Raw genomic sequence first — 21,849 nt, 5'->3', positions numbered from 1 at the left:
GTTGTGCCAGAATTTCATAAATATTTTATTTAACAAATGTTATATAGGCAGAAATTACAGACAATTGATAGTGCCCTTATTAATTGACCACCATAAGCTCTTAAATGCAGATTTTGTTTAGGTATTTCTGATTTAGGTTACAACTATTTTCTCCTCAGAACAGAGACTACAAAAATGAAAGTGGTTTGGTCTTTTGGGGCACAGCCTTTTGACCACTGTTTTGATAAAGCAAATAGGTTAAATAGCAAATATATTTTGATATAAAAGACCGTCTATGTCTGCAGCTTATGCTTACTGAAATCCTGTATAAAATGCAACTCTTATTAGATCACTATTCTGCCACAGATGCAGGTTTTTTTTCTATTTTAATGTTTTTTCTTCATCTCTTTATTAATTGCTTCTCATTATTTTTGAACTGTTCTTTGAACATTTTAAAAAACAAAGTAAACCTGGAAAACATGTATGTACATCTGAATATTTTGAATCCGTGCACTTGATAATGGCCATTTGGAATATCACTAGTTTTACCCCATGGAATTGGCAGTTAGGTTCATTCAACATACCACAGTGAAATATGGCTGATTATCCCTCAGTATGTTGTGTAAACCCAAACACTATGGTAATTTTGGCATGGTCTTGTGTGCAAAGCCAGACAATTTAATAAATAGGTAAATAAACAAGTACTCAATTTTTTAAAAAAAGGTTGAGCTAGTGATGAGTTACCTACTTTCAACATAGCTTATGACTGAATGACAATCACAATATAAGCAATCACATTTAGCCTAGAATGTTCTGCAAGCTGTGCCCCTGTGATTTATGATTCATTGTGTGTAGCCAGCAAATGAGATTGGGTAAAATAATTATATACTGCCCAACTCCCAGCAACTGGTTAATTCCCAGGAATACTGGAATACATAGAGTCCATGTAAAATTGATTATGGAAAAATACATGGATAAAAATACCCGACTTGCTCAACAGAATTTGAATATAACTTCCTCTGGCTCTCTTTAATTATATACTGTCCTTTGTTGTGTTGCATTAAGCTCTTAAAATATAACACCTTATTGTTCCTGTATAAAGGATTCTATTTCAATCAAAAGAATTTTCCGAGTCCCTATTCCAAGCCAGGATACTTGGTTGTGCTATTGTCAGTTGATAGTGTTGGAAGAAACATCCTTCTAGGTTCTGCTCCAAGTGGGGAAAAAGACACTGGAAACATGGAGAATGCTTGGAAAGATGGTTTAATGGTGGACAGGATCACATAGCTTGAGTTCCCTGAACAGAAAAGGGCAGATACAGCAAATCCTTGGGTTTTTATGCTCTCTCTGGCTTTGAATTTCCTGGGGCCCAGAAAGAGTATCCTGACTGGTTGTCAAGACTCCCAGGGGGTGGGGGTCTTAGCTAGCCTTGCTGGCTGATGTAATCTTCCCAGGTGCCATGTGGTGAGTTTCCTCCTAGATGGGTCCCATTGTCTTGCAGATGAGATCCATTGGCAAAGATTGAGTTTCTGCCTCTGGCCCATTAACAAAGGGTGGAGGGCAGGAAGGTGGGAGCTGTAAAACATGCTTCTCCATTTTTCATACAGGGAAACATAATATTCTGCCTTTTTAATATTTCCCAAAATATTTCATTCTCCTACGAAAGGGGTGTGTGCTAACCTCCTACAATAGCATAGCAGAGGTGCAGGTTAGCTATTTATTGTTTCAATGTATTTTCCTAGTTTCCCGTCTGTGAATCATGGATTTGTGTTAATGGTTAAGGGATAGCTGAGACAGTGAGAAAAAGTTAATTTGGAATAATAGTAATTTGGAATAAAGAAAAAAATCGAATCATTATTATTGTAAAATAAAATACTGTCCACAAATCCAAAACTGGATAAATCTCATTCCAAATCAATTGGATAGAAAGCGTGAGCCCCATTTTACTGTCCTCTGAGTCCACTTGGTTTTACCAAAGATACGATGTGTGTTATCTCTTCCTCCTCCCCATCACCGCGATCTGGTTTTGCACGTCCGCATCCCTAGTTCCAGGGTTAGCGGGCAGGCAGCACACTTAACGTGCACACTCGGATTTCCGTGGTCTATTCTCATTTCTTGGTTTCAGTAAAGATCCGCAGAGGGAGTGAGAGGTTAACGGAAGAGAAGCGGGCGATAAGTTTCAGCGAGGAAGCATCTCTTGCCATTTTTCTTTTCCCTGGGACGCTGAGCCGGGCACGCTGTGGGAGAACTTGCGAAGGGCACCACTTTGCATCCCGGCCGCCGTCAAGTCGTTCGCGCCGGGCAAATCGGCGGCAATACCCGTCACCGAGGCAACGCGGGAGCTCCTCCTCCTCCTCCTCCTCCTCCTCCGCTCTCCCGTTAGCCTTCGGGGCCAGTTCTCGCGAGGCTTGCCAACTGGAGGGGCCGCCATATTGTGTGACACTATTTTGATTTGGACTTGGCTGGCTGAGACACGCAGCGAGCGGAGGAGGAGGAGGAGGAGGAGGAGGGACGGGAGCGACTGGGAAGCCGGAGCGGTTCCAGGCGAGGTCGGGAGAGGCGGCGTCGGCAGCGCCTGGAAACACCTCCCCCCCCCCCGCTTTGCCCGCCACAGCAGCAGCAGCCCCGGCACGAATCCCTCCCCCTTGCTCCTTCCCACGGTGGCGGCGGGAGGAGGCGACGGCGACGGCTCCGGAGTGGCTCGGAAGGGTCGCCTGTCCGGTTGGAGGCGGCGGTGGCGGCGAGTGCCGCTGGTGCAGAGGACGAAGGAGGAGCCCGCGCGGAGGAAGGGTGAGCGAAGTCGGCTCTGGTGGGGCTCTGGCGGCCGCTCTCCCGAAGGGGCTGTCCGCGGGGTCCCCGCTGCCTGTCTGGGCCCGGCTGGCCGCGGTGCCCGGGAGCAGGAGGGGCGGAGTGGGGGGGGGCATGTGCAGGCAGGGCCGGGCGGCGGTGGCCCCGCTGGGGAGAGGAGGAGCCGGGCTGAGCTTCCGCGGTCTGCCGGGGAGCTGCGCCGTTCGGTCCGAGGGCTGGGGAAAGCTCCTGCCCATCCGCCGACCCGACTCCTCCTCGGAGCCCCCTTCGGAGGAGGCGTCCCGGGAGGCCTTTATTAATCCCATGTTTGGCTATGGGACTAATTACCCTGGTTTTAGATTAGAGGAGATGAATCGAGGCTTATTCCTTCCTTCGCGTTTCTTTTTCGGAATATTGCAACAAGGAATAAGCCTCGATTCATCTCCTCTAATCTAAAACCAGGGTAATTAGTCCCATAGCCAAACATGGGATTAATAAATGCCCTGACAAGTTTCCTCTTGGGCGTCGGATCTGCTTGTCTCTGTGCTTCTCCTTCTCCCTGAAGAAGAAAAAAAAAGAAGAGAGTCCCGCTCTTGATTCCCAACTGTCCCAGTTTAATGGATGTAGGAAATTTGGACTGATTGTATGTATACGTTTAGGTGTGTTTCGTTCTGCTTTAAGAAATATTTAGGCTATCTAGGGTGCTTATGATAAATACTAAAAATGTGTCATTTTTAAGATTCAAACATAGCATGAGCAAAAACTCATTTTTAAAGGGAGATAAAGGAATATTTTATTTGTCAGATTGATATCCTGCATATATTTTTTTTAAGGGGCTGGTGTTGATGCACATAGCACTCAGTCATCACATTCTTTTCCCCCATATCAACCCCTCTGGGATAGGTTGAGGTAGGAAAAGAGAATGACTGGTGAGCTTCCTTGGCTGAGGGGGGGAATTGAAGCAGGGTCTTCCCCTTGTTAGTCTCTTCAGCTTAATCACTATAAGATAGTGTCTATTCAGATCTGTGGTCTAAAAGCTCTACCAAACAAAATAAAGCTTTCAGATGCTGGGATGAGCAGAAAGGCAGGTTATTGAAGTAGGAAATTCCAAAATTTTAGCTAAGAAGGCCATGTTTAGTCAGCAGTCTACCAGGCAGGATCTGATAGTAGATCCTAGTGATTAATTGGGACATCTGGGAGAGATTGAGCTCAGGTGTATCCTTGTCTTAATATATACTATGTCCCCTAATTTCAAATCTTGGTTGAGCAGTATTTACCTGGTAAAGTTTTAGGTATTGCTCATTTTATTAGAATACTAATGCTCCTGGATGTGAGTAAGGTGTACGTGATGATGACTAAATCTCCAAAACTCTAAGCTGAATGAAAACATCCCTGTGCATAATTGTTACATCAGCGTCAGAAGCAAAGTACTCTTAGATCTTGAACCTAATTTTCAATAAGAACGCAGCTTTGCCAAGGCTATACCTACATTTTGTGGCTGCATTTCTGCTGAGCAGTAGTTCATTCCCAAATTTAAGAGGCTTTGTTTTTCTGTTCTCAATTACCGGTTGAGAACATATCCAGGTTTCCTAAACTTTGATGATAATGATAATAAGAATTAATAATGTGAGCAAAGATTATGGGATGTCTTCCAAAGGTTTTGTGCTCAAGTCAGGTTCAGTTCAGCCAGCATGGTCTCAGATCCAAAAATGTGGGTGGAACAAAGTACAGTATCTACTTCTATAGTAAGAACTTTCAGTAGCTGTTTTTGTTGCTATTTCTTGCAATATAACTTTCTTGAAAGAATCACAAATAGTGTTGCTAATATCTCACTTGATCACAATGTAGCTGTCTGAAAATTGATTCTGATTTTAAAAATCAATATGAACATGTTAAGGTTTATCTTCAACAAAATGTAATAGTGTTCTTTTGAGATACATAACTGGTTTTTTTTCACTATATGGCTTTAAACTTTTTATTGGGCTTAAGTAAAGTGTAAAAAAATGGTACTGTCAGTGTTGCTCATCTCTTCATCATTGTTAAATTTCCAACTAAAAAAGTTTATGATTTATTTTAGCAGCATGTTAAGTATATTTTATCAGATTTTCTGTTGTATAGGTATTCTGCTTAGTACAGTTATTTATAGATGAAATTCTTATTACATACAGGTAGTCCTCGGTTTACCAGTAATTTATTAATTGAACATTCAAAATTACAGTGGCATTTAATGAGCAGATTATGGCCAGTCCTCAAAATTGTGGCCATCCTCTGTATTACCTGATTGCAGTTTGGGCATTTGGCAGCCAGCTCACAATTATGATAGTTGCAGCATTCCGCAGTCCCATGATCACCATTTATAACCTTCACTGCCAGCTTCTAATAAGCAATGTCAGTAGGGAAGCTAGCAGGAGATTGCAAATGGTGATCACATGACTTCATGCTTAACAACCACATGGGATTCACCTAACTGCAACTAGTTGGAACTGCCATTGTAAATCAGCACAGTCACATTACATCACACTTTACAACCATGACACTTATTGACTCAGTTTAGTCCCAATAGTCCCCAATAGGGATTATACACTCTCTGTATAGACGAGGCCTGTCAAACTGGTGGTCTGCGGGCCATATGTGTCACATGCAGGCCACACCCACCCCAGCTCTGCAAAGACAAAAACCGTCGGGATACGTCATAATATGTAATGCGATGTGATCAAGTTTGACACCCATGGCATAGACTTTCATTCTTACATTTTGGAGTGATTAGTTGATTTAATTTTATCTAGCTAAAAGTGTTTTTATTTATATAAACATGTTTTTTTATTATGTTATTAGAATAAAGGTTTGTGCACAGTAGTTTTGTACCTGTTGGGAGTCTTGCAAAGTAAAATACTCAACAATTAATATTGACATACCACAATTAAGATGTGACTTCTTGAATTTGACATAGGAGAATGTGTGAAGCTGAAATAGCATTACAGCAAAGTCTGAAATCTGATTTTCTTTAAATAATATGCAAAATATTCTGGACTCATTTATATAGGGGAATGTTTGTTTAACATAAATCAGCAAGGGATGAGATATTCTATGTACAATTGGGTATCTCAAAATAATATAAAGTAACAGACAAGGGTTCTCCAGCCTTTTAGTGGGCATATTTGACATTTGAAAAACATACTGCACATTCAAAATATTTGCTAGGAGTTTAACCATTTATGAATTGTCTATTGAATCACATCAGAAAGCTCCATTTTACTAAAATATTGCCTGTCACCCTCTCTCGCTCCTTGTCCTACAGGATGTCTGTATTATTTATTTTCTTTTTCTGGGTAAATGAACATACTTTAGAGTCAGTCCATCATCATTACCCCCCCAAAAAAAGTCTGGGGTTAGAGACATTTTTAGAAACATGTATTGAGTTTGATCCCAAGCGGGGTCAAGGCTGGTAACCACTTGTATAAAACTGCTATGCTATTAGATTTTAAAGTCAGAAAATATCCTGGAAGAAAGCAATGACAATCATCACATATTGCTGTCCAGAAGACTACATGAATATAGGCCATGTAATCTCTAATAGTCATGTTCAATATAAATGAATTTTCCTTTTACTTAACCATTCCAAATAACTTAGTTATCTTGGAATCCCTTGTTTTTGGAGATATGACTTTGTGGCAGAATGAAACTATTCTAAAGTATTGAAACTATTGTTTCTCAATAGAATATCTATCAAAGTGGATTCACAGTAAGCGGATTTCTCCCTTCCACTATCTTTTAAAGTGGTAGATATACCTCTTCTTTTGAATTTTATACCCTGACATCTTTTTATCTTGAAGTTACAGAAGGTCTTCATGGTTTTTTTTTCTAGCTTTATGTTGACCATGAGTCTTGTGATGATAAGTGAGAATGTGAAGCTAGCACGTGAATATGCGTTGCTTGGGAATTATGATTCTGCAATGGTTTACTATCAGGGAGTACTTGACCAAATGAGCAAATACCTCTCTTCTGTCAAGGATACGTATCTTCAGCAGAAATGGCAACAGGTGAGCTTTCATTTTCTGGTTTTGTTCCTTTACGTTCATGTATTAAATAGGATTATCAACTAAAACATTTCAATTAGTCCTCACTTTAAAAGATGAGCTAAGTTGAATAAACATGCCTATTGCTGAACAATAGTGTTCAGCAATTACAAGACTGAGTATAAAAATAATAACAAAAGCTGCTATTTGTGTTTGGAGAGAACTGTTTAAAAAGTAAAATAAAAGTGGCTTCAAAAACACCTCCACCTTCTGCATCCTGTTTGATTAAAAATGTTACTTGGTTAATCTAAAACTAGCTGCTATCTTGAGTTGGTGTACTTAATTTGGAAATGTGCCATGTACATGTATGAGCATTTCTTAGACTGTGCCAGTTCAAATTGTGTTATTTTTAAAAGCATTCATATATTATACTTTTTTCTAAAATCCATTAAAGGTTTCCTACAAGAATCATCAGCACAATTGCTTCTCTGTAATAGGTTTCATCAGTTTTCTATAATGTCTTACAGAGTTAACAACTTGTTCATGTATCTCAGCCACAAACATTTCATTAGGTACTTAAAGTTGACAAGTTTCTACAAGCTAACATGCTGCTTTGTATTTCATGTTTTTAATCAGGTTAGGCAGGAGATAAGTATAGAAGCTAAGCATGTGAAGGATATCATGAAGACACTAGAAAGTTTTAAATTAGACAACACTCCTTTAAAAGCGGCACATCAGGAATTACCAGCTCATGATGGAGAAGTTTGGTCATTGCCTGTACCTGCAGAACGTAGGTAAGAGACACCATGAGGGGAAAGGAGATTAGGGTGTTCGAATATAAAATATTTAAAAAGTATGTTACATGTTGTTTTAAGCTTCTAACCTGTAACCCCAGAAGCATTCAATGCTGTCTCCTACTCCCGTTAATGGAGCTCCAATGAACAATTGATTGAATCTGTTTACTAAAAACAACTAGTATGTGCAAAAACAATGATATGCAATTATAACACATTTGTACAAAACATAGATTCTGGGAGATTGAGGGAAGGTGTAATCTTTACTATATTCAAATATTCTAGGATAAGAATACCTTGCCATATTTACAGTTTTCCCCATTTTGTATTCATTCAGATCTTCACCAGGGCCTAGGAAACGTCAGTCAGCTCAGTGCAGTGATTGCAGAAACCAAAATAACCGAGCCGGAGCAGCTGCTAGAGTCCTTCATCGGCCTTCTTCCCGAAATACTAATGAGAAAGGCAAAGTTGTTCGTGGTCGGGAAAAGAAAGATCCATTAAATAAAGGAAAAGAGGAAAAAGTAAGTTTCATGAATGTGAAACCAATACCTCTAAATCAAGCTTGATTTCATTGAGGGCCACATCAGGGTTGTGTTTGACCTCCGGGTGTGTGTGGCCAGCTTGACGTCACATCAGACGCCTGTGGTGGTCCAAGCACTCGACAGTGAAAATGGGCTCCCGAGCTCTGCTTTTGGCTGAGATGGCCTCCTGCAACCCTCTGCCAGCGAAAACGGAGCTCAGGAGGGCCTCCTGCTGCTCTCCTGAGCTCCATTTTCCCTGGCAGAGGCACCACAGGTTGGTCCTTTGCTGTTTCCAGGGCGGCCCCGTGGGCCAGATCTAAGCACCCTGCAGGCCAAATCTGGCCCCTGGGCCTTGAGTTTGACACCCCTGTTATAAAGCATCCCTCTTATCATTTGACACTCTCTTTGGTCTTTCACCATCTATCAGCATTTCTAATGGAGAGAACTTGATGAAGATGTTTTAAAAGAGAAACCACAAATAATAGTACAATGTTCTGTTTACTCAGATTAGGGTGTATCTTACTTATTTTTACTTAAAAGATTTATATACCTGTAGTTACTCATCTTACCCATGAGATGGAGGAAATCATGACATCACTATGCAAACTCTACATTTGCTAGCACATTGCCATCACAATCAATGCTTGGGGAAAGAGCTAGGTCTTTATGGCCTTCCAGAAAGCTAAGAGGGTAGCAGTTCTTCAGATGTCAGTGAGGAAACTGTTTTAAATTGTTGGGGAAGATATGGAGAAGGCATACCTCTTAGAACCTTCCAGGTAAACACATTTTAAGCGGAGGGTCTAGAGCATGCTCACCCTATCAAACCCGGTGGGATAGGCAGACACCCTCAGTAAGAGACAGTCCTGCAAATAATCTTACCTTGTATCATTCAGGGTTTAAAAAATGACAACCAGCATTTTGAATTTTACATGGAAAGAAAGTGGAAGCAGTGTAGCTCACAAAGCAATGTAACATGGGCAAATCATGGAGTGCACAGGACTGTGCGTACTGCTGCATTCTGGATCAGTTGTAGAGCACATTGAGTAATCCAGTGGAGAAATAACTGAAACATGAGGGACTGTAAGCAAGTCCTTGCTGTCCAGTGCAGAAGATTATTGCATTTCACAAAGGCCTTCTAGCAATGATTGACACCTGCTCTTTGGGCAGGAGCCATTGTCTAGGAACATCCCCAAACTGTACATCAATTTTCTCTAGGAGAATACTATCCTGTCAAGAGTCAAAACTGACAATTTGGGATAGGGGCAAAAACCCAAAGCCAAAGACTCAACCTCAGTAAGAGGTTGAGTCCAAGCCAGTTTCTTCCCATCCAGGCCTTTATGGCCTCAAGTGACTGGGCAAGCACTTGAAATAGCACGAACTGTCTGATGAGGAGTGGAAATATATAACGGACTATCATTGCATGCTGATGATACTGTTCCTCATGCCATCTGCTTACTTTACCAAGTGGCTTCAGGTAGATATTTCAAAAGTTAGAGATATGAGCTATCAGAACTATACATTACAGGAATTTGAGTCTAGGCTTCTCGCCAACTACCAACCTTAACTGGAACTAGCCATGGAGAAAAGAAAACTACTAGAAAGAAAGACACTCCCAACCCTCAAAGTAGCTCCAGAAAGTTACCATGCCCAAAAAGTGATCTTCCAACACCAGATCATATTACCACTGGCCCAAGACAAAAAGATGATGATCTGTATGACCTGTGATTGAATCACAACAATGACATATTTACAATAGAACAATGCTGGCTTTCATGCAGTGTTGGAGACAGTTTGGAGGAAATGCAAGCTGCCTACCCTTATTTTCAGATGCCTGTAAAAAAAGTTTTTTACCTGTTTCTGATTCCTGAAGAATTGCTGGGAAACTTGTACTGCTTTCCTATAGTGGGAGAAAAGCTGACAACGTTTACTTTGGAAAGTTCATGTATTTTAGTAATATTTGCTTATCAAAAGCATTTTAGCAAATGTTTTAAAAGCAATTGTACAAAAAATTGTAAACACCAGAGGTTTTAATTGTATGTCTTTGTTTGAAAGTTTATCCTTTTATTGTTGTGTAACTTATGTTAAACAAGTTACTGGAATAATTATGAGCAATATTAATATAATGTTTGATAAGCATTTTTATGTAATGCAGAATAAGTCCTCAACTGATATTTCAGAACCTGAGCCAAAGAAATTTGATGGCACTGGATATGATAAAGATTTAGTAGAAGCTCTAGAAAGAGATATCATTTCCCAAAATCCCAATGTTCGATGGTAAGTATAAACCATCTCTATTCTTTTAAGTTGTGAGGTTTGTGTATAAGCTTCATGGGTTTTTAGATAAATTCATACATTCATTCAATTTCTGTTGCCACCCATCTCAGTCAATGATTCTGAGTAGCTTACAATTGAAATTTCAATTATAACTTTAAATACATAATGCTGCCTCTAGAGAAAATTAAATCTGGCTATAATTGATTGAGGCAGTAATTTATGAAAATGATGAAGTAAACCTTGCTTACTGAGACATCTTACACACTGGGATTTTACAAATCTCTCTAGTACTCAACTGAGTTAAGTAAAAGCCTTTTAATTGGCAGACAATGATCAATGAGCAGTTTATCCTGAAACCAAAAATAGCAACATGATAGAGCTACACCTATAGTTTACAAGGAACATAGAACAGCATTACAAATGCATTCATAATAATTACTATTGAGGAAAAAAAAACATTAATCAGTCCACCTGCCTACGCTTAGTTATTTTATTGCTGAAAGAAGGAAAGTTCATTATCAGAATTGGGTGGTGTTTTAATGGAAAGACACTATATTATTCTTATTTGGCAAATGGAAAAGTAAAGATGGCTATAGTCCTGTATGTGCTTAGGATAGTCTGTAACTATAAGCAAAGGTTTATAAGACCTTTTTATTTCATATACCTTGGCCAAGAATGCTAACATTTTCTTGGAAATTGGTTATAGTTATTATATAACAATAACTGAAATTCACTTTATATTCATTTTCCAGAAACAGATTATGAATTATGCCAGAGTTTTTCAAAAGATTACATAAATCACTTTCGATATGGAACAGGACAGGTCTGCAAGAATTACAATAATATTAGCATGCCTTAATGTCCTCCCTACACCAGTTCTAGAGGGCAGCTACAAAAAAAGAAAAATAATCCCTTATGAACTAAGATTTTTTTTAAAATTTTTTTTTCCCAACATAAACATAAAATATATCTTTTAAGAACGAAGTCTTGATCCGGTCATAAATGGATACAATCACTTACATTTTTTAACAAACTCCATTCAAAATTTCCTCATTGCATCTTTTAAAATTACAAATCAAAACAAAATTTTTTAACATAAATTCTAACATCTTAATTTAGGCCATACTATTATATCACCACAAATCTTAATTCCCAAATAAACTCCACTCATTTTTATAGTATATCCAAATATAAATCAAAGTTCATTCTAAATTTTTCCTAAATTTCCTCCATTACTTCTAACATCAATATCAAAACACAAATTTAAGAAATATTATAACCTCTTAATCTAAGTATTTACCTTACTATTTTATCACCACAAATCTTAATTTCCAATATATACAACTCTATTTTTATTTCAATTTATAAATCAAAATTCTATCTGTACTACTAATGTCTGGACCCATTTCCTCCAATCATTAGATCTTAAACTTTGTCAATTTACACTTAATTTTCTTGAGCTTATCATCTATTACACATTTCATTTTACACAGAATAATTAATTTGACTATTTTCCAGTATATTCTCCTCTATAGCTCCAGCTATTGTATAGCTGATTTCCAGCAAATTTTATTTTAGCTGAATTTCAGCATATTCTCCTCCATAACTCCAACTGTTGTTTGGCTGGTTTTGAGCATTTTTTTTATTTTGGCTGATTTCCAGCATATTTTCCTCCCTACCTCCAACTATCGTTTGGCTGATTTCCAGCATATTCTCCTCCACATCTCCACCTCTTGTTTGGCTGATACCCAGCATATCTTGTTTTGAGTGTTTTCTTTTCAGTATATTTATCTATTATTTAATTATTTCCAAATATACTTTTCCAGGGTGTTTCCCAACCTATTTCTTAATGTTAATCATTTCCAGCATAAATTAAATTCAATCTCAATTTGTTACTTAAGTCTGCGTTTCTTATTTTATCATCCAATAATTCATTAATCATTCACATTTAATCATATTTACCATTCTCAACTTTGTTTACCGTTTAAAATTAAAACATGTTACATGAAACATATTCTCCACTTGTTCTCCCATAATCTAATAAATTTTACAATTTAAAATTACAACATATTGCATCAGACATATTCTCCACTTATTCTCCCATAGTCTTAATAAATTTTCTTAAGTTTGTCTCATATTAATATATACTCTTATGCTTTTGTAAAAATATCATTTTAACCACCTTAACATCAAATTTCTATTTTAGTTACCTTCTTTTATTTTCCATCTTTATTTCTCCATAGACACTTCCTGCTTATATTTAAAACTCATTTAAACATTTAAACATTACATTTTAAGTTTATCTATTTTATTTCTTCATTTCCCTATCTGTCCATAAGTATTCCACTTCAAAATCAGTATATCCATGTTTGAAACTCTATATATCATTTTACTTCTATTGTAAAGTCTGTTCCATGTAGAATCCATCAGTTTCCTTATTTTGTTCCTGCGCCACTTCTTTTGTCCCTGTGCCAGTTAGTTTCGATTTTATTAATTCCATTATATTTCTTTTTTCTTTATAAAACCACCCATAGGCAGAATAGGAAACTCCAAAATCCAAAAATCCATAGTTATTTTCTAAGTAATCCCGGGTAAATAGCCAGTCAAAATAGTTCTTTTTCAAGTAGAAGGCGAATCTCCGCAATTTACACTTTCGTTTAGTCACAGCAATCTCCATTTTGTAGCAATTATGTAACCATCCGTTTGCCTTGCTTCATCTAACTTTTAAAGGTATTAAATCCTTATTTGTCACTTTTCTCTTTTTCCAAAGATCGAATCTGTTCCAATTTGAAGGAAAACTCAGTTTTCTAATTTGTTAATAGCCAACTCATCCAAAACAATCAGTACTAAAGTAAATTCCTTAATGGGTCGTTATCCCCTATTGTTATTTTACAAAATCTTCAAGCCCCACAAATCTACAGCCGCTGTTTAAGGCTGGGGTCTTATTAGTAAAAGTCCATAGTCTAACGTTGTTTCTCGCCTGGGTTGGTGTCACTCACCCGGCTTCAAAGCACATCGTTCTTTCTTCTTTCCTCCTGCACAATTCTTTCCCAGTTTGTCCCAGCTTTGTGGCAGCTGCCATGGCTGCCTCCCCGCCGCTGCTGACTCAGAGGGTTCCCTCCGGCCTCCAAGGAACTTGCCTGTTCCTCTCTGCTGTCCAAGACGCCCCTCCCCTTCTCCTTTCCCTACAAGACAGGTTCGGTCCAAAGACCCATCGGCGGCAGCTCGTCAGGGTTTTCACGGAGCTCATCAGAGCCCGCTATTTCCCTGACTGCATCGCTGGGACGCCAAACCGGAAGTCCCCCTTATGAACTAAGATTGTGCTATTGCGAAGAAGGATCCATTGTTTCCATAGTCAATGTCATTTTATATTATGTTTTTACAAGAATATATAATTATTTGGCAAAGTACTGCAAGCACAAAAGCAATTGATAGTACATTGGTCTAAGGCACCCTGTTATTAAGCTGGTTATTAAGACCAGATGCCTGCAATTAGTGCAGGTTCGAATCTCGCCAAGGCTCAAGGTTGACTCAGCCTTCCATCCTTTCTAAGGTAGGTAAATTGAGGACCCAGTTGTGGGGGCAATAAGATGACTTTGTATAAATATACAAAGAATGAAGGCTATTGCTTAGCACATTGTAAGCCGCCCTGAGTCTCCAGAGAAGGGTGGCATATAAATCAAATTTTTTAAAAAAAATTGGATTTATTCTGTGCACAAGTATTGCCATCAGACCAAAATGATTCAGTTTTATGAATATTGCCAAATTTTATGGTTTGTAAATACAGAGTCTACTGTTTGTACATACACTTTAATTGCATTGATGAGCTAGCTGTAAACTATACTGTTTATTCACTTCCATCTCATGTGACTATAATAAAGTACTGAACTGAACAATTTTCACTGAACAAATTAGCAGCTTGCTTTGTGGGTGTATTAATAGGCCCGCCTTCTGCCATTGTTCAGATGATAACTGCAGAAAATGATCCTTAATGTATGTATACACAAACATTCAATCCATTAATGTCTACAGGAGAAAGATGTCAGCAGTGAACAATGTTGGGATGGAAATGAGTATTCAAGTGATGAACATTCTGGTTTTTGTAAACGGAAAAAGATGGAATTCTAAAATAAAAAACATAATTGAATGTTGAATCTTTCCTGTGGAGTGAATTTGAATAGAAAATATTAATATTCTACTCTAAAAAATCATGTATTCAGCCAAGATTACAGTGAAAATTTAATAGGGATGCAGTGCTTGTGGCAAGTCATAATCTGCTCGTTTCTTTTTTCATCAGGGATGATATAGCTGATTTAGTGGATGCTAAAAAATTACTCAAGGAGGCAGTAGTTTTACCCATGTGGATGCCAGAATTTTTTAAAGGAATCAGAAGGCCCTGGAAGGTAAAGTCGATTCAATTATTGTTGGAACATCAAAATAGTTTTCATTGGGTTGTATTCAGTGTTAGGCCAGGGTGAAAAAAATCAAGGATATGCAGTCCCATTAATGATTACTCAAGCACTAGGTGGAAACATAATGCAAATATCATAAGCCAGAGTGGATTCCAGTTATGGAATCTTGACATCTGTACAACTACATAATGCAAGGGTTTTACAGAAGAATGATAATACAAACCACATAAAGTATTTTGCTTATATAATATTAAAGTAAATTTATATAATCTAAAGGTACAAAGCCATTACACTATGGCTAGAGTTTTTCTGTTGTCATTTGCTATGTAAGTAAAATAGTATCTGGTGATACAGTTCCCTTTTAACAATTAGAATTCCTTTCAGTTTGGAAACATGATTATGTTCTGACAACCTTTTGGTTCTGGAATTGTATCATAACATTGGTCCACAATAGAATAAAATCTATTTAATTTAGTGTAACATGGATAATTAAACAAGAGTTGCTACTTGCTAAAAGATACTAAATGCACACTAGTTTCCTTTGTTTTTATTTAAAATGCTTATTTTAAGTGAAATTATATAGTATTTCTTAAATTGTGATAGAAAATGAATTGTAGATATTTTTAAATGAATATTCTTTTCAGTGCTGTTTTCTGGATCTCTTTGTAAACAGGGTGTATTGATGGTTGGTCCTCCTGGCACTGGAAAAACGCTGCTTGCAAAAGCCGTAGCTACTGAATGCAAAACTACCTTTTTCAACATATCATCATCAACACTCACTTCAAAATACAGAGGAGAATCTGAAAAGCTTGTTCGCCTTTTATTTGAAATGGTGATTTACTGATTTATCTAAGATTTGATACAGGAATATTATTACTACTAGTGTTTTATCCTGGCTTTTTAATATATGACTCAGGGCACTGAGCATGCCTAATATGCCTTCCTCCTCCTAAATGTCTATGGAAATTCTCAGTCACCCAGGTCATGGTGGTCCCAAAGGTACTTTTTCAAGAAACAATTGGACTTTCTGGTTTATCTTTGAAGATGTTTCACTTCTCATCCAAGCAGCTTCTTCAGCTCTGACTGAAGCTTCTTGGGTAAGAAGCAAAACATCTTCAAAGAAAAACCAGAAAGTCCAATTGCCTCTTGAAAAAGCACCTTTGGACTTCTTTCTCCTACAACAACCACCCTGTGGTGGGGTGGACTGACAAAAAGCGATTGTTCTCAAAGTCACCCAGCCTGCGTATTTTCCCTTTTGGAGAAAGCAAAGTTTATGGACTAGCGCACATTTGGAATTTTAAATTCATGTGATTGTGCTCACAAACTCATGGTTATGGGGAAATTATTCACAATATAGTCATCAGATTGAGTGTGATCAGTTATAAAATACAGATTTACCAGAAGATTAAATAGTTTTCTGCTATGCTCTTTCAGCCCAGTGGACAGCTGATTTAATAAGATGCTGTGCTTGCACTCCTGTGTGTTTTCAAGGCTCCCTCTTGCCCCTGGGGGATGGCTGAAAGAGCTGCCTTCCAGAGGCTTTCACCTCCATACCAAGCTGAATCTCTCTGGCAGGCAGTGCTTTTACTCCATCCACCTACCAACCCAGCTGATTGTTAATGACCACAATCAGGAGTTCCAGATTGTGGTCATTGAACAAAGTCACATGAGATCTCGCTTACTGACCACTTAATTCAATGACCAAGATTCCGATCCCAATTTTAATTTGAGACTACCTGCAGTAGAAGTTAACATTTTGGCAATTTATTTTGCCTTGCACTAATTTATTCCATTGTGATAGTGTATCATACACAGCTATTATTATAGTATAATAGTGTAGTCTGTTACTTAGAAGATTCCAAGCCAAATCACACATAACCTAATTATAATTTTTACAAGGTACATGTGCCCTGTCATATTGCTTGTTTGAAGTCAAAATGTGTCAATGGGGGAATGTAATCTAGGTTACTGCAGTGGATAAAAGAGATCAGCTTTTCGTACTGAAAATAATTCCAGAATCGATTTACTGGTAATGTTACTGTAAATAATACTGTTTTGGAACAGGAGTAGTTTGTTGGAATCATTTTTAGTTAAATGTTCCTTCACCATCTTATATTTCCAGGCTCGGTTCTATGCACCAACAACAATATTTATTGATGAAATTGACTCCATTTGTAGCCGTCGAGGAACTTCTGAGGAACACGAGGCCAGCCGAAGGGTGAAGTCAGAATTACTTGTTCAGATGGATGGTAAACAAGCTTAGTTGAAAGTGTATTAAGAAAAAAGTAGGAGCTTCAATATTATAGTAGCAGTTGAGCATTAGTAATTACGCACTGCTCACTAAGACATTAAAATCCATTCATTTGCTTTGTTGTTATTCCAAGAAACTCAGTGATAAATTGATTTCAACTTTCATTCAGTCTGAGATGCTGCTACTCAAGGCCACCTTAACTCCAATTCTAGTTGGTTCCATTTATGGATAAATGGCCTATTTGCGTACTTTAATTTTCATTATTTAAAATTCAAAAATATATATTTTCCTTGGATCAGAACAGTAGAAGAATTTATGAGCAAAACTGAAAAGAGAAAGGCTTAGCAAGGAAATTGGTTCTTGGAAATGCCACACATATTTAAAAATCCCAAGTTCTAGTTTAATTTGTTAAATTAGAGTTTTTCAGATTGTGTAAACAAATTTGATTTCCTATTATTTAAATGTTTGAAATAACACTTGCAACTTGATTGCCTCTAGTATTAGAATCTACACATGGGTTTTTCAAATTCTCTCTTGTAAAATCACACTTGTAGAAGGTTTAAAACGAGTCAATTGGATTGAAATGGACAGTGGTTGAAACTGTATGAGCAAATAAAATGTATAATGTATATACTGAGATATCTGTCCAGCAAAAAAACAAAACAACACACCAATCCAGAAACCAGAATGTCTCAGGTATTTTGACACTAGTCTGCCTAGATGATTTGGCTTGCAATAGCTTTGTCTTTTTACTTGCACTTGAATAATAGAGGGATGGTATCTGTAATTACATACATATCAAATATTATTGCAAATTATAAGCAGTTGAATACTTTAATTAGTATAAAGCATTTGAATTAAAATTTATGCCTTTTTCCATGAAAGTGGGTGATTAAAATTCAGCTTGAATGTAATATGACATAACTTCCTGACTTGCACTCTTGAACATATATTAGTTTGTACTCCTTTTAATATATTTTTTTCTTATCTTCTAATAGGAGTGGGAGGTGCTTCTGAAAATGATGATCCTTCAAAAATGGTGATGGTACTTGCTGCTACTAATTTTCCATGGGATATTGATGAAGCATTACGTCGCCGCCTAGAAAAAAGAATTTATATTCCTTTGCCATCAGGTATAAACTCTTCCATTTCAAAAAAAAATCCAATATATCAGTAGTTGGCATACCCTGAATTTTTAATATCAAATGCATATTTGATCATTGCCATTTCTAGGAGGCAGGAACAGTGATTTTGATGATGAATATTTCCAGGTGTAGTTTAGACAAAATATCCTTAGTCCTTACCCTTGCATTCACATGCAAAGTCTTAAGTAGCAGGTTAAGAACCTGGGATAACAAACGAAGTGTATTTGGGTGGTTCTGTTTAAAGATGTTGGTATTTTAATTAAAATTAAGAATTATAAAATTGAAACAATTTTAACCATGTTATTCAAGGGCTAAAGGATGTTTTTTCTGTGTTTCGTTGTGGTTACTTTTGTTTGTTAAGCCAAAGGCAGAGAGGAGCTACTCAGAATAAATCTACAGGAGTTGGAACTTGCTGATGATGTTGACCTTGTCACTATTGCACAGAATATGGAAGGTTATTCTGGAGCTGACATTACCAATGTGTGCAGGTATGTTAAAACTGCACAGCTTTTGTTTTATTTATTTTATTTATATTTTATTTTAAAGGGCACCAGCTCTAATCTTATACCATAGAAAAGGACTCCCAATTACAGTACAAATACTGTTACTGTAAAAGATCTAAAGAAAGCATAAAAAAAAAGAGAGAAGGATAAGATTTTTTTAAAAACTTGTTTGATTTTGATTGAGTGATTAAGCCATCCTGAAACAATTCATGTATATTTCATACTAAGCCGGTATTTCTCAACTGTGGCAATCCCAGAGTTCCCTAGCCAGCATGATCAAGTAACATTGTGACTTAATGTGATGATATGGACAGGCCAGATTAGAGTTCCTTTTTCCACTTCAGGATATTATGGTACATTCATGGTACATTCATATAGTAATATGGACAGATTGGCTTAATCCTGAGTAGTAAAATGATATGCCAGGATCAATAAAGATACTATGCTGCCTAGCCTGGCAAGGAAACCCTCTTAAGAAAAGCATCCTATCCTTACCTCAGTGTAAGTCCCTAGTCACATTTTGAAGCTGATCCTAAAAATTGCTATGCTGGCTGGCTTTGGTTCAGTGCTTGTGTTCCCACTACTCCTTTTTTGTTGGGTTATTGCTCCTCATTTTGCATCTCCTTTTACTTTTCTGCTCGTTCCTTTTCATCTGATACTTATTTACTCTTTAATCTTTTTTGATTACCCATCATTCTACACACTACAAATTGCATTCTGCTTAGCCCTTTTTTTTAATTCCCACATTGCCTATTTTGTTATTCATAATTCTCTATCCCTTCTATTTCATTCTTTTCCTTTGCATAGTCATTATTTCCTCTCCTTAAACCATTTCAGTTATTTTCTCACTTTGCTTACTGCTTCTCTTGATTTTTGCTTACTTGTTCCATTTACTGCCTCATTTTTATTTTGGGATGAGAAATCTTTGACTCCTCTATATGCTGCTGAACAACTGCTAGTAGCACAAGCCATGCTTAATGATGGTGGGGGTTGGAGAAAAACGTCTGGTTCATCATAGATTCTGCATATCCAGACTTCTACATTTCAGCTCTTTTCACTTTGTGACTCTTATCAAGGTATACAGAGTAATAGGGGTCAAGAAATCCAACTCAGTATATTGAAAACATGCCATTACTTTCTCTCTATCTTCAAATTGCTGTATCTTCATTTCATCTTCCTTCAACTTTCTATTTGTTGCTTGGAGCACTAACTCATGCAGGGAGATCACAGGTATGCTTGTTGGTGCCTTCTTAGAGAACCAGCATCTTTTTCTACACTCCTACGGCAGCCATGTAGTCCCCAGGAAAATAAGTGTTTTAGTAACAGAACACCCCTCCAAAGGTACTTAGAATCCAGTTCCAAAACGCCCTTCCAGGACACATAACTGCATTTTGGGTGCTTAGCAACCAACCCACGTTTACAGCCGCTAGCAGCATTCAATCACAATTTACAATGTTTTTGCCAAAAATCAGCATTTGAAAAGCTGAAGCTATGCTTTGTTTGCCATTAAAGAACTTATTTTGCGTAAAAAGCTGGCTCTTCTCATTATTATATACCATGTTATCCAGATATTTCCAATAGTATTACTAAAAGCCAAAGCAACCATTCACAATTCACTTGATTTGACTTTTAAGCTCTGTCATGGCACCTGTCATCTGGAATGAGGTTCCCTGAGATTTGGGTGGTTCCCACCTTAATGGCATTTGAGAAGGACCTGGGTTTTTCTCTCCCAGGCTTTGGGCTAGGTGATCGGAAGCCTTTGTCATATATGTGATATGTTGTGTTGCCTGGCTCTGCATCTGTTTATTGCGAAGTTTTTATCTGGATTGAGTTCGTTGTTGTTTTTATGGTGTAAGAGACTCTGGATTGGGTAGATTTTAAGTGGAAATAACAAATAAGCAAGTATTGAAGGTTTTGGCTATGGCTAAAGCAGCTTTTTAGTGTTAATTGTTTGGCATTTCTGCATTCTCATTAAAGACACACTTCTTTATCAACAGAGATGCTTCACTGATGGCTATGAGAAGGCGTATTGAAGGCTTGACGCCAGAAGAAATCAGAAATCTTTCCAGAGATGAAATGCACATGCCAACTACAATGGAAGATTTTGAAATGGCCTTAAAAAAAGTTTCAAAATCAGTCTCTGCTGCGGACATTGAGAAATACGAGAAATGGATTTTTGAATTTGGATCATGTTAAGCCTTTCTACCATGAGAAATCTGCCTTAAGTATTCAAAGTTCCAAAAGTAATGAAATAGTAGTACTCCTGGGTGCTCAGTGCTATTTTTTAACTTTTTGTAACAACCATATATAATAAAGTTAGTTTTTTAAAGTGCAGCTCATTTTTTCCCTCTTAGTCCAGTTGTCTACATGAGAATAGGTTCTTGCAGCCATACTTCTTCTGTTTCTTGGCATACTAGACTATCACTTGCAACATTTCTACATATAACACATATTTCCATTTTGTTGGTTATATTTTTAAAAGTAGTCACTGTTAAAATATACAGTTCCATTTTTTTTAGGAAATTAGTACACATAGCCATCTGTGCAAAAAATTCTTGTCTTTAGTCCTTTATCAAGGAAAAAGTTGTTCCTCTTTTTCTATAAAGGTAAATTCTTCACTTTATGTCATATTTAGAGATCACAAAACAAGCATTTTAAAGCTAATTCACAATTAGAGCTTAACACTGATTCAACACATACCTCACATTTAATGTGGTGGAACTGAACAGAAAGGAAAGGGCACTAGATTTAACCCTTAATGAAACCTAAGTGTTCAATCAATTAAGAAAAGCATTGTTAAATCCGATGTAAATAAAATACTTCCAAAAATAAATTCCATTAAGTTTCCAAGAGATTTGTTAAGGGGAAATTGTACCAGGAGAAGCAGGAATTTTAAATCTCTTTGAGATTAGTCTTTGAGATTTTTCATTAATCTTCCAGTAATGAGAACTTGGACGGAAAGAATACCACAGCTTAGTAGAGGCACTAGCTAGATGAAAAGGGTGCCAGCATGGCTAAAAGGCAGAGGCGAGAAAATGATAAAACACCAGAAGACACTTTTCAGGAAAATGGCACTGCATCACTTGAAGTTTATATATTCTACTTCATGGTTTCAAATATGTACAGCTGCAAAAACAAACATCTAAATGACGAATACTGGGAAGAAA

General features: G+C 37.4%; 1 protein-coding gene across 1 annotated transcript; it reads left to right on the top strand.

Annotated features, from left to right (window-relative positions):
• Positions 1-2,389: 2,389 nt before the first annotated feature.
• Positions 2,390-21,011, top strand: KATNA1 (katanin catalytic subunit A1). The gene is made up of 11 exons (XM_034418998.3): positions 2,390-2,769; positions 6,632-6,806; positions 7,419-7,576; positions 7,914-8,097; positions 10,250-10,371; positions 14,669-14,774; positions 15,457-15,615; positions 16,906-17,032; positions 18,033-18,167; positions 18,541-18,667; positions 20,680-21,011. Exons 2-11 carry the CDS (start codon positions 6,636-6,638, stop codon positions 20,876-20,878), a joined length of 1,488 nt encoding a protein of 495 aa, XP_034274889.1. The 5' UTR covers positions 2,390-2,769; positions 6,632-6,635; the 3' UTR covers positions 20,879-21,011.
• Positions 21,012-21,849: the final 838 nt, after the last annotated feature.

This window comes from Pantherophis guttatus, chromosome 1 (genome assembly GCF_059756535.1).
Source record: "Pantherophis guttatus breed Tessera chromosome 1, ASM5975653v1, whole genome shotgun sequence".
Taxonomy (NCBI): domain Eukaryota; kingdom Metazoa; phylum Chordata; class Lepidosauria; order Squamata; family Colubridae; genus Pantherophis; species Pantherophis guttatus.
Note: the sequence above shows the minus strand (reverse complement) of the source record. Positions and strands in the feature narration are given on the sequence as shown.

Bases quoted from the DNA above. Each gene is read 5' to 3' on its own strand.
- KATNA1 (XM_034418998.3), top strand. From the start codon at position 6,636: ATGTTGACCATGAGTCTTGTGATGATAAGTGAGAATGTGAAGCTAGCA. The intron at 8,098-10,249 runs GTAAGTTTCATG...TATGTAATGCAG, and splicing joins ATAAAGGAAAAGAGGAAAAA to AATAAGTCCTCAACTGATAT. The intron at 18,668-20,679 runs GTATGTTAAAAC...CTTTATCAACAG, and splicing joins GACATTACCAATGTGTGCAG to AGATGCTTCACTGATGGCTA.